Source organism: Orcinus orca, chromosome 19 (genome assembly GCF_937001465.1).
Source record: "Orcinus orca chromosome 19, mOrcOrc1.1, whole genome shotgun sequence".
Taxonomy (NCBI): domain Eukaryota; kingdom Metazoa; phylum Chordata; class Mammalia; order Artiodactyla; family Delphinidae; genus Orcinus; species Orcinus orca.
Genome location: NC_064577.1, coordinates 29,707,224 through 29,720,619, shown reverse-complemented (window position 1 = coordinate 29,720,619; position 13,396 = coordinate 29,707,224). Strand labels below are relative to the sequence as shown.

Below are 13,396 nucleotides of genomic sequence, written 5' to 3'. Positions count from 1 at the left end.
AGTAATACAAGAGGAGTCCCTAAGCACCCAAAAGGGAGGCATTCATTTGACAGGCTCAGCAGAGATCAGCTACTTTACTTACGAGCAAATTCCTCGGGACCCTGCTTGGAGCCAAGCTCGCTCTTAATTTAGAGACAATCCTAACGAGGGCGCTTATCCGGCTTTCTGACCCACAGCCCTCAAAGAGCCGCCAATAAGACGTCCAAGATGCTGCTGGATGCAGATAGCTTGACGACGATTAAAAGTGACAGCTGACAGTCTCCCAAGTAGGAGAAAAGGCGCCACACCAAACAGCGACAGGAGAAGGGGCCACTCAGCAGGGGACGTGGCTCCGCACACCTCTGCCGGCCCCGCAGGGCAGGCCCCACACCAGAGAAATAGAGCATTGGCCCCGAGTTGTCAAGAAAAGGTTAAATTATTTTCAGCGCGCTGCATGTAAGAGGGGAGGTCAGTGTGTATATATTTTAAAGTCTCATTAAAAATCACGAAAGCGGGCTTCCCTGGTGGCCCAGTGGTTAAGAATCCACCTGCCAATGCAGGGCACACAGGTTCAAGCCCTGGTCCGGGAAGATCCCACATGCCGCAGAGCAACTAAGCCCATGCGCCGCAACTACTGAGCCCGCACTCTAGAGCCCGCAATCCACAACTACTGAAGCCCACGCGCCTAGAGCCCGTGCTCCACAACAAGAGAAGCCACCGCAATGAGAAGCCCGCACACGAGAGTAGCCCCCGCTCACCGCAACTCGAGAAAAGCCCGCGCGCAGCAACGAAGACCCAAAGCAGCCAAAAATAAATAAATAATTTTTTTAAAAAATCACGAAAGCTCAGCTCGAATGGCATCCCTTGCCCGAAGTCCGTCACCCACAGGGGCCCCAGCCACCCCACCCCCCAGCCTTACTTCCCATTATCCCCAACGCTGGAGCCTCCCGGAGCATTTGCATTTCCAGAACCTTCCGTTCTTTCCATATCCATCTTCACTACGTCTGTTCCCTCTGCTTAGAAAGCCTCCCTCTGCTGCCCCCTCGCCACTCACTTAAGTCTCCCTCCACGTTGGAATGTCTCTCTTTCTCAAAGGCCATGGAACCCTCTTTGTTCTGGAACCCTCTGCTGAGCCGCTCTCGAGAGCAAGACAGCAACGTGTGCTCCAGGAGGACAAAGGCTGCGTCCTCTGGGTGTTGGAAAGGTCACCATGCTTCCCCCCCCCGCCCGGCACCCAGGCTGCCCCCTCCCTACACAGCCCAGAGGCTTCCTCTGTGGCTCACACATTTGCAGAGAGGGGAACAAGGCTTTCCCGTCCAAGGGGACACGCCAAGGGGGTGTGTTCCCCCCCTCCCCGCACAGGCCCCAAAAGGAAGGAGAGGAAGGAATGGGGCCTGCCTCCTCCCGGGCCACCTCGGAGAGGCCCCCACCGCCTCCCAGAGCCGGACACTCACGGAACATGGTCATGAACTGCTTAGGGTTGAGGTTCCAGTAGCCCCAGTTTGTCCGGTAGCCGTGCAGGGTGGCGTACTCCTCGTGGTTGTATGCAGGTTCCGTCCCAAAGGTGTCGATGACCCGGATGCGGCACCTGTCCACCCCCCCGGGATCAGGAACCAGGGTCACCAACCTCCCTGTGTCTCCCTGGGCTAGGATTGTGCCAGCCGTGGGCTCTGTAACCCAAAGGTGGCTGGTCAGGATAGTGTGATGTGTGGTCAGGGCTTGGGCTCGGACACTAGCTGGCTGTGTGACCACAGGCAAGTGCCTTAACCTCTCTGGGTCAGCTTCCCCATTGGTGAAATGGGGATAACTGTCTCAGGGTCTCAGTGATACACCTGAACCAGGGACCACTAACTCAGAAACTGTTAGTTTTTACAGCTGCCCCAAGGGAGCCTAGAAGGGGAGGCCCAGCCTGGAATGGGATCCCTCCCCACTGCCCCAGGGGTCACTTGTACGATTTCTACTTTCCTGGGCAGGGGGTCCACAGTCCCTCTGCCCAGGAGCCTGACACCTGCAGGATGTGCTGGGGTTATCTGGGCTGACGTGCAGAAGATCAGGGCCTCAGAGGGACCAGCCACTGCCACGGGCCCATCGTGTCCATCGTGCCTCAAAGTCTCCTGCAAGTGTGGCCACTTCAGGTGGGCCTCCCAGCCGGAGGAGGTCCTGTCCCACCCTTTGGCCCATTGAGGCTGCTGTCAATGGGCCAAAGCCCAGAACCTCTCCCTCCATCTGGGCCACCCCGGAGTGGGCACCTGAAGAAAACCACTGAGACTCAGACGCCCCTACAAGGAGTTCCCTCACCCAGAGTCCTTGCCGGTGACCCAGAATTGACCAGACTGCTGAGGTCGGCACTCCTCCCCCGGAAGAGGCGGGAATGGCAGGAAGAGGCCCCCAGTGCACGGAGAACATGCATTAATAATAAAAGCAATAATGCTGCCTGTCACTTTTTTTTTCCCTAATAAAATCATGTGGGATAGTCAATGAGACTAGAGCAAACGTAATAAACAGCAGGGCTCTCTGTGCTAAATTAAACCCCGTACCCGGCTGGCTGCAGAGAGACAGAGCTGTGGCATCGGCCTTCCTCCTGCCCTGGAGGGGGTGGGGTGGAGGAGGGAGTCGGGGTGGGGGGCTGCTGGGTCCCCACCCACAGAGGTCACGCCCCGTTCCCTGCCTTGTTCCCCTCCACCACTCCCTGCAATTCCTCTGCCCCCTCCATCTGGATCAGCTCTGACCCTGCCCCCCAGCCTGTCCAGCAGCACAGGGGCGTGGATCGCCTGGCTGTGGTTTATTAATTGTCATCTGAGTCAGCCTTAGTCAGGAGGCAGAGCTGTCAGAGAAGGAAGGCAGTGGGGGAGGGGGAGCCTTCTCTCCACCGCGGAACCTGGGAAAGTGCAATCCCCCACCTCGGGGACCAGCCCGGGGGCTGCCATGGGCCATCACCACCGTCCCGCTGCGTCCCGCTGCCCTCTCACCGGTACTTCTTGAAGGAGAGTCCCATGTGCTGCTTCATCTGCTGCAGCCCGTGGTAGTCGGTGTAGATGAGGTCGAAAGGCAGGGGCATGGTGAGCGGGCAGTTCCCCCGGCCTGGCGGCACCCCTAAGTTACTGAGAGAAGAACCCTTCAGAGTCTGAGCCCCGAGAGGGACCCACAGACAGCAAAAACCCCTCTTCCCAAACAGGCTTGCCTTGGGGGGACCTGGAGCCCACCCTTGTTGCTATAGCCCAGAATAAGTGGCGGGGAGAACACTGTAAAGGAAAGTGAGGTCAGTGCATGAATCCTGGCGAACTCTTGGAGAGGAAGCAAACAGGGCAGCCATGTACGGTTGTATAGGTTTTTCACTGCACAAGAGACTCCAACGAGGGGCAAATGGGACTGAGATCCAGGCCCGGCTAGCTTGCCAAGACTGTACCTGGCCTGGGCTACCTGCCAGAAGGAAGGAGCACCTTCTGTTAATCTGCACAAACTTGATCCCTGCAGGGCTGTGTCCACCAGAGGGGGCACCTGTACCCAATGTTCACAAGGTGCCATAAACACCTGCCCAGGTCCTCAGCGCAGCTTCAGCAGCTGTTAGCAGCTGACGGGTCCCCAAACCTGTGCCCTGCGCTGCTGACTGGCTCCTGGCCCACGGAGATGCCTAGCCCTGCCCCACAGGCAGACCCCGCCTGCTGGGTCACTTACTCGCAGGCTTTCATATGGGAACAGGGCTGCCACTGGGGACCCAGGGGGGAGACTTCGGATCATCTCACTGGAACCTGAAGGACACGGCCTCTCATCTGCCCAGTCCACCTCCCTGGAGACGGGCTCAAAGCCCCCTGCCTGGCCCCCACAGTGCCAGCGTGAACTTTGTCCCGGATGTCCCTGCCCACCATCCGGGAGCCTTTGCTAAGCCTGACTACACACCCCCTGCAGAGATGATGCGGCTTTTAGATGAATGACTCAGTCAGTCTGTACTGAGCGGCTGAGCCAGGCAGCGAGTAGTGTCGGCCCCCAGGGAAGCCCCCCAGCAGCTGCCCACCTCCCCCATTCCCGCCTCCCTTGGATTCGTGGTCCAGATGCTGGAAGGCATCCGTGAGACCTCCCAGTGAGCCCCTTCAGGGATCCACATGGCAAAAGGCCACAGTTATCATCAGTTCCCTGGGTCGCATCTCCGGCTCCTTGAGACAATTCAAGCCATGTGGAAAAGTAGCACCTGAACGCCTCTGCACTATCGAGCGCACATTCAGCAAGACACCCACAGAGGCTCAGTAAACACCGTCCGCTGAGCAAACTGCCCTAACGCGGCCTTTTCAGCGATGTTGATGATAACCTGATGACAAGGCCATGATGGAAAGATGTCACGGGGAGCTTCAGGCGACGGGGATCAAGGCATCGGGGGTTGGTCTGTGGCCGGCAGAGAAGGGCATGCCCTCCCCCCGCCAGCGCACCCAGCCTCACGCAGCTCCCCCACGCTGGCTCCCCCAGTGGCAGAACCTTTGCTGCTAAGTGGGGCGAGAGGAGTGCAAAAATCTTATAACCATTTTCCCCCCGTTTCTTATCTATAAACTTAAAAATGGCCAAGCACCCCCCACCCCTGTCTCCACCCGTCCAACCCTCCAAGGAGCCCCTCTTTGCAACCAGACGGCCACACAGGATTCTCAAACCCAGGGCTTCTCAGGCAGGACGTGCTTCTTCAGGTTTTTGCTGAATTACTCAGAAAGCAAAGGGGAATAAGCCCAGGACCCCAGGGGTCTGGGGCCATCACAGGAAACAGTTCCCACAGCCTGGAGACTGCATGAACTATGTGGTGGTATTTTTAAGTGGTGAGCAGGCTTTACATTCTCCTCTGTAGGATCCCTGTTTTCTTTCCAGTGTGGCTGCCTCTCGCACCCCAAAGCCCTCCAGTCAGACGGAGCATCACTTTTGTCCTGGGCTACAGAAGCTCCGGGTTTAGGACAGACCCTGGTCCCCCTCCCCACTTCCTCCACTCAATTGAGAACCACAAATAGAAAGACAAGGTGATGATTCCTCTTGCAGAAGTGAGGAAGCGGGTGGCTGCTCCTCCCTCATGGAATCTGGGTCTGGGAAAATTAAGACGATTCTGAAAATATAAACCGTAGGTGGGTCTAGTTGCTGCTACCTGCACCAGTCACATGCTTGATTTTCCCATACTGCCTTTCTGGCTGGTTACCAGGCAACATGTTGTCCCTCTGTGGCCATGGGTGGTGCCAACAGAGTCATGGGCGCTTCCTCTGGTTGCCTCAACCCTGACCACACCCCTGGCCCCAGCCCCAGACACCAGGGCCACTGAGGCCAGATAAGCAAGTCACAGCCCTCTCCTGGGAAAATGACCCCACACTGACTTCCTAGAGCCTGTGTCGTCTTCCTCACCTTCATGGCTACCATTTTGAACACAGGCACCATTCTACGTGCTTTCAACTCATCGATTCTTCAATTCCTTTCATCTGGGCAGCTACCCTATGAGATCAGACCCATTCCCATCCTGCTCCCCTCTTTACAGATTAGGAAACAGAGAGGTTTAGTCATTTACCCAGGATCATACAGCCAGGAAGGCGTGGAGCTGGGATTGGAGCCCAGGCAGTGGGCTCCAGCGCCCACACTCCCACCCACTGAGCTCTCCTTCCTCCCCAGGGCCACCGGGCATCAGACAGCACAATGGTGGGTCACTGGACCACAGTGACATCCTGAAATTGGAGCCCCGGGCTGCCAGCAGAGATTGGGCCCCAGTCCCAGTTTTGTTGCTAACTTTGGAGGGGCCACTAGCCTCTAGGGATTTCATTTTTCTCATCAGCAAAAGACAAATAGAAATGCCTACCTTGGGCTTCCCTGGTGGCGCAGTGGTTGAGAGTCCGCCTGCCGAGGCAGGGGACGCGGGTTTGTGCCCCGGACCGGGGGGATCCCACGTGCCGCGGAGCGGCTGGGCCCGTGAGCCATGGCCGCTGAGTCTGCGCATCCGGAGCCTGTGCTCCGCAACAGGAGAGGCCACAGCAGTGAGAGGCCCATGTACCGCAAAAAAAAAAAAAAAAAAAAAGCCTACCTCACGGGGTTCCTGGTAGGATCAAGTGGGGCAAGGAGAGTGAAGGTTCCGTTGATTATTATTACTTTAGTCATCAGGTTCACCTTCTGAATTTCCAAATCTGGCAACTCCTTACCCCATCCCCACGCCCAACACACACACCCCTCACTTAAGGTCACGGTCATTTTTCAGCTGGAATCTTGAGATAATTTCCTCTCCATTCTGCCTCCCTCCTCTCTTGCCTGACTCTTTTCTAGAGAGATCTTTCCATGATGTCAACCTGGTCAGTCATCCCTGGCTCCATCCGATCCTTTCCAGAGACTTCTCACCTCCTGTTCCTGGACTCAAACCTTGCCTCCTCCTCCAGGAAGCCCTCCTTGGACCTCTGGTCAGAGTGAGATGCCCTTCTCCCTCGATCCCCCTGCCCCAGCATCCCACTCCCCTCCCCACCATCCCTCTGCACTGCCCTGAGTCACCTCCTCACAACCGGGGCCCCTCCAGGGCAGGGCCAGGTTATCTTTGAAAGCCCAGAACTGGGACAGGATCTGACCCAATAAGTACTGTTGTGTTCATGAACGAATTCACAAGGTAATGAACCATGGGAATCCGCCATCCCCCCACCCCTGGAAGAACTGGTTTAAAGGCTGAAAATATGGTCAAGAAAAGCATGTTAGGAGAGAGGGGGTGGGTGAGTGAGAGGGGCCCAGGGCTGATGGGCGTCGCCGAGGGTTATTAGCTGAGTAGCCTCCTGGCCTGGACTGGACACAAGTGGCCCCACGGGTCCCAAAAGGACATCACAGCAGGAAGAAGAGGAGGAGAGACAAATTGGTCCAGAGACGGCAGGTCCTCTTCCCAGGAGGAGTTAACGAAGAGACCCACAGTCCCCCCAGCCCTAGAAAACAAAGATTTTCAATTCACGGTGACTTCACTGGAAATGTGTCTGAAGCTTCCTCATTACTCTTGTCACAAGGAATCTGAGCTCGTCCCGAGGACAGCACAGAGGGTCAGCCGAGGGGAGAGGGGGCTGTGGTTTTATCACTTGTAATTTAAGTTCACTTTTATGGGCAATTTTACTCTAAGTGGTTGGTTGGAGCAGTGACATGAATTGAAAAACGCTTTCTCTTGACAACCTTCAGACAAAGGTGCCCAGGGAGGCTCAGCTGTACAATTCCACCTTCCGTGCTGACTCCTCAAAAGGCCCCTGTCCAGACATTTTCCTAATTCCAATGTCAAGTTCACTTCTCTTCCGACTCTTAGCCCAGGGCTGTGTTGGGAGGGGCTCACAGAGCCTCCCCACCCCCATGGCCCTGGTGAGAGGGGGTCAAGCAGCACGAAGGGGCTTCAGATGCACCCACTTAGCCTCCCCTGCCCACCCACTACCACCCACAATGCTTGGGAAGTTTCCATGGAATTGCCAAATTGGGTGGTTGGAATGAATTTCCAAATGTCCCCAGGCCACCTGAGTGGGAGTCTAAATACAGATGAAGGGGGTGGGGGAAGGTGTGATCTAGGGAAAAAGAGCCTTTCTGCAGGTCACCTGGTCATCTGGTCCCGGTGCCCAACCCAGATTAATCCACCCTTGAAAGCCAACCTGTCAGGGGCAGTGGGGGGTGGGGACTTAGGGTTTAATGGGGACCGTTTCAGTCTGGGGAGGGGAAAAGGCTCGAGATGGATGGTGGGGATGGCTGTACAACCATGTGAACGGACCTAACGTCACTGAACCGCACACGGTTAAGATGGTAAATTTTACATTGTACGTATTTTACTACAATTTTTTTTAAGAGCCAAAACCAAACTGTCCACACTCACGGTTCCGTGCCCAGACGCACAAGTGCACGCCCAGCACTCTGTCTCCCAAAGGCACCCGTGTCCCCATTTCTCCAGGGCCCCCCACGATGTAGGGGCTCAGCAAAGAGCCAAAGCAGGGTGACTGTTACTCTTTGCTAAAAGATCAGAAGGTGAATGAGCAAATGGGACAAGGCAGAGAAAAAAATATAATCTACGCCCAAACGAAAAGAAAAAAACAAACCTCAGCTAGGAATCAAAATGCTGAGTTCCACACGGTGAAGAGCAGCCCTGGGCGTAAAGCTGCAGCACGAGCTCGCTGGGTGACCTCGCGCAGACACAGAATCGCTCTGGTGTCCACCTCCGCTCCCATTCCATGACACATGGACAAACCTCCACGGCTCCTTCTAGGCTAAAAATTCTCCGGTTTTATTTCTCCCTGTGCCTTTGGTCTGTGGCTAGAAATAATCTCTCCAGGTAGTGCTCAAATTCTGGAACAAACTATTCTCTCTCCCTCTCTGTCTTCTCTGTGTGGGATGGACCTAATTAAAAAGAATCCTACAAAGCCTCAAAGATCTTTGCCTCCAGGCGCTAAGGGCCCATGGGGAACTTCAGCTTCCCTGGATCCTTCTCATTACTGGGAGCACCCCGCCTGGGCAGCCCAGGACCCTTGTCTCCTCTGGGGCCTGCTAGCCCTCTGACCCCGTCCGGTGCCCACCCCCTGAGCACTAAGACATTGACCCCGTCTCTCTCTCATGGCCATTGTTAGAGCGGCTGCCGCCCCTTCCCCAGAGCGTTGAGGACCACAGAGAAATAAACCCAGAAAGTTAACTGGCCTTCTAACGAGCTGCTTTAGCAGGTAGGATCACTAACAAGGAAGGAATTAAATTCTCCTGCAGGGTTTTCTTCTCTTGCCCAGCCTGAGCTGACCTTCCTGAGCCAACGAAAGCAGCCTTGCAAAGCCCTCACGATGGGCTCACCCGCAGCTTCCGTCTCCTGAAAAGGCAGGTGTCCCAGTGCCCTCGGAGGGTCAGGGATCACAGCTAAAGAGAACGGTCAGGTCCCCAGTGGAGTCAGGGCTCAGAGGAAAAGGGAGTTCAAAGGAAAAGCCACTCCTTAGCCAAAGCCCAGAGGAAACACAGGCAGGAGGATTCGGAAATGGAACTGGGCGGCCGGCACTGGGCGGCCCGCATTGGGCCTGTGGTCCAAAGCTGACACTTTCTTCCCCAGCGTTCCCTCCTCGTAAGCAAACTCAGGGCTAAAAATATGGCTGCTGCTCCCAGGAGAGCTGGGTGAAATGACAGACTCATTCTTCCAGCTCGCTGGGGGCCGCCGGGCAGGGAACACAGCCCTCTGGCTGTCCCCTGCCTCCTTCCCCCATTTATGTAACAATGCACGTGAACGCTGCGTGTGAATCAAGGCTTCTCTCGTCCAAGCCAGGATTTCAGTGAAGGTGGCTCTCAGGCCCGGGTGCAGGTGAGGGTCACTGAAGCCCGTGTCGGCTCTTGATGGCCAGGTCGGTCCCAGAGGGGCCACCTCTTCGCTCTGGGGTGGGGCCTGCCACTGGGATGTTGGTTTTCAGTTCTTCCGGGGATTCTCAGGTCCTAGGGGCCCTCGCTGTTCTATCCAGTTCCACAAACCTTTGTGAGGAACCAACCCATGGAGGAAACAAAGATGGGTGAGACTCTGCTCTCAGTCCCACTGGAACAAGCCCTGTGGGGGACTCGGGTTAAAGAAAAGACACAGCCCTGGAGTGCCGCCACGAACCGTAGGGTAATCTGGGTCCGTTCCAGAACAGTCTGGCTCTCAAGATAAATCCTCTCTTGCCCAGGGGCCCTTTTATGATTTCGGGGAAGTCAGAAGGAGTGCTAGGGGTTATTTGTACCATCCTATGCTTCTGCCAGCTTCATTAGGAATGAAAAGAGTCCCAGGCCGGCCCTGCCCCTGCTCTGAGCCCAGAGCAGTGGAGTTTTATCCCTCCTGTGGGGGGTACTTCAGTCTCCAGGAAGTTCATCCCACTGTCCGCCTTCCACCTCTCCAGCCGCCACGGGACAAGACCTCCCCTTGCTCAGGACCCCACCTCTGTTTACAAGAACCCATGGCTCCTCAGATTTGAAGATGTACTGATGCCTCCCTCCCGCCGCCCCCCGGAAGGAATCCCACCTCCTTAGCAACTTCCTTCAAAAGCCTTCAGAAGCCACCCCTCCTCTTCATTTCTTCTCTGACTCCCCCCAAGTTCTCCCCACCCCACTTGGGTTGCGTGGACCTTTCCTGAGGGCCTGTGATTTCTTTTAAATCACTCTTCCTTTACGACCTCCCAGCCCCAGTGTGGACCAGGCCGGAGCTGGAAAAGGCGCCTCGGCCACTACATCCGTGAGGTCACACTTACGGGCCAAGGTCAAGGCTTAGGGGCCTTGATTTGCAAGAGACAGACTCCCACTCTTTGTGGCTCAGAGCAGCGTGGAGGGGCAGGTGCAGGGAATCATCCCTCTTGGATCCCGGGGAAGGATGAAGGGCAGGGACCAGCGAGGCTCCTTGGAACCCAAGGAGGAAGAAGGCAAAAGAAGGGAGAGGCGGGAATTCCCTGGCAGTCCAGTGGTTAGGACTTCACGCTTCCATTGCAGGAGACACGGGTTCGATCCCTGGTCAGGGAACTAAGATCCTGCAAGCCACGTGGCACAGCCAAAAAAACAAATAAACAAACAAACCAGAAGGGAGAGGGGATGCAGTGTTTTAGTGTAAATTAGTCATTTGCCTCTCATGCCTCCTCTGGGAATAGGTGGGGGAGAAAGAACCACTGTGTCCAGGGTCTGCTAAGCGCCAAGCAGATGCTGGATGCAGCTCTTCCCCCTCTGTTCGGATTGAACAACAAAATATTTTGAGCATCCAGAAAGTTATAGAAAATAATACAATGATATAATGAGTATCTGTGCTTCCACTTCCCAGCCTTGTCAAGTCATAAGATTTTGCCATATTTGGTTGAAATCTCTTTGTTAAGGGCTAACACAGCACAAATCCAGGGCGGCCTTCAGGGTGTGCTGGTCTCGTCCACTCTCCTCACACCTCCCACTCCCTCCACCTCACTCCCAGCAGATGTTCATCCCTCCTACATCAAAGATAAAATAAAAAGCATCAGTGGGCACGCTGCAACCCCTACCTCCATCCCTGTAGCCCCTTCGGTGCCCCCACCACATCCTGCCTCTTCTTCCTCCTGGGGGCCATCCTCTTGGGCCACCATGCATGATACTATCTTCCCTCCTGTGGCTTCAACTCCTCCTTCTCCTCCTCCTTCACACCAGCATTTAAACATGCTTACAACTCTCCCATCTTGAAAAATAAACATGCAAAACTCTGTTATGGGTTGAATTGTATTCTCCCCAAAAGATGTTGAAGTCCTAGCCCCAGTATCTGGGATGTGACTCATTTGGAAATGGTCTTTGCAGATGGTCAAGTTAAGGTGAGGTCATTAGTGCCCTCACAGGAAGGGGAAATTGGACACAGAGACAGACACGATAGAAGGAAGATGGTGTGAAGACACTGGGAGAAGACAGACATCTAGAAGCTGAGGAAAGCCTGAGGCTCCCAGTATCTAGAAGAGGCATGGAACAGTCTTCCACCAGCCTCAGGAGGAACCAACCCTGCCGACACCTTGATTTTGGACTTCTGGCCTCCAGAACTGGAAGACAATAATCCCCCAGTTTGTGGTACTTTGTTTCAGCAGCCCCAAGAAACTCACACACCATCTACGACTCCACTGTCCCCCCACTTCTCTTTCTCTCTCCTCCCGCTCACAGCTCAACTCCTTGGAGAAGAAGCTAACTCGCTGCTGGTTTCCTCAACAGCCCCCTCATTCCACGACCCACAAATTTCTGGCTTCTGTCCCCACAACTCAACCAAAATGGCTCTTTCTAGGGTTGACAATGACGTCCATGTGACCAAATGCCGGGGACATTTTTCAGTCTCCTTCTTAGTTTTTGTGAGCATGTGACATCATTGGCCACACCCTCCTTCTAGAAGCATCTTCTCCATGGGTGCCCACTCCTTCTCAGTCCCTCTGCCAGCACCTCTCTCCCCAAGAACCCTTTCAGTGTTGCTCTTTCTTAAGGTTTTGCTCTCAGGCCTCTTCCCCTATCACTTGGCAATTTTATTCACGCGTGTGTTCAGTTACCAGCGGCTTCCGAGATGCTGTCTCCATTCTGAGCCCCCGCGGCCCATCACTCAGCTGCCTCCACGTGGGCACCTCTAATTCGACGTGTCTAAACCCAAATTCAAGGTCTTCCCCATGTGCCCCCCAAAATCAGTGTTTTTCTCTTCTCTCCCCTCCCCCCACTCCAGAGAATGGTAGCACCATCCCCCCAGTGGCTGCCTTAAGCTGGCTAGTTCAGGCCAGTTTGAGCCAGTCACAGACAGATCTGAATGGGTTCAAACCCTGAGGCCTGCCTGGACTGGCTCCTCAGAGGGTTTACTGGCTGCAGCTTGGTCAAGCTGGACTGAGCACGAGGGACAGGATGTGGTCCCTGCCTCTGTCATTCTCCGGGGACCCTCCCCAGTATTTCCCTTGAACGAACACTGAACAAACCAAAATGCCAGGAGACCGATTTCCACAGGGGCCGGGGCTACACAGCCGAGCTTCCCGTCCTCGTCCTCCTTATTTAAACATTCTCCTCTCAAACTTTCATTATTTTCCAGTTAAGTCAACTAATTTTCTACTAAACCCAATTTCACTCATGGAGGGAGGAAGAGCTTGGTAATTTTTCCTCATGCCAATGTACTATTAATGATGCTTGAAATTATGCAGATAAAATGGGTGAGCACACCGACTCTGGGCAGGCAGGGAGGGAAAGGCTTCACTTTAAAATGCCCACCGTGGATCCGGGCATCCACGAGGATGTCTCAGATGCAGCTGACGGGAGCTCTGGCTTCATCTCTCCTCCCGTCTCACGCGCAAGGCACGGGTGGGACTTGTCTGACATGCCCAAGCTGCAGTCTGATCAGGGCCCATTGTCCCTGCACGCCACCGCTCTCACCCCGGAAACAACTAGCAGCAGCAAAGCCAGATGTAGGTTCTGTGCATTGCCCCAAACATCACTCCAGTGAGTCGGTTAATTAAAACACCAAAACACGAGGAGCAGAGAAAAGCGGCTCATCTGTCCGGCCTCGTTGTTGAGTCAGTGGCCAAGACATCTGCCATGAACACCTGTGAATAAACTGCAACAAATGTACAGGCGGCATCTTGGTCCTGCGGTCTTCCCCACGAGGGGCATTTTGCCAGCCCAGGGAGACGCTCTATGGCAGGACCCAAGCTGCGACCCTCAGAATTCGGATTACCTTCACATCCCGTTGACCTGTTTCCACGTTACCCTGGTGCCACCTGCATGCAACAGCTCCACAAGGCTGGGAGATGGGGTCCCCAGATGATCCCACCTCCCGCAGAACCCATGGCAGTGCCATGCCTGTATTCATTGGTATCTCTGCCCACAAACCCTTTCTAGGTTCAAATGGTCACCGTCTTGTTATGGGTTGCACTGTGCACCCCTCGCCAAACCCCCAAAACCCCAGAATGTGACCTTATTTGGAGGGAGATCTTTTACAGAGGTGACCAAGTTGAAATAAGGTCATTAG

The 13,396-nt window shown here is 55.0% G+C and overlaps 1 protein-coding gene across 1 annotated transcript in view; it reads right to left on the bottom strand.

Annotated features, from left to right (window-relative positions):
- Positions 1 to 13,396, bottom strand: part of MGAT5B (alpha-1,6-mannosylglycoprotein 6-beta-N-acetylglucosaminyltransferase B) — a 68,234-nt gene that overhangs the window by 20,386 nt on the left and 34,452 nt on the right. The window contains exons 9-10 of the mRNA XM_004275521.3: positions 2,949 to 3,080; positions 1,434 to 1,567 (exon numbers count right to left, since the gene is read on the bottom strand). Of these exons, the coding sequence (XP_004275569.1) occupies positions 1,434 to 1,567; positions 2,949 to 3,080 (266 nt within the window). The remainder of the gene's footprint in view (positions 1 to 1,433; positions 1,568 to 2,948; positions 3,081 to 13,396) is intronic.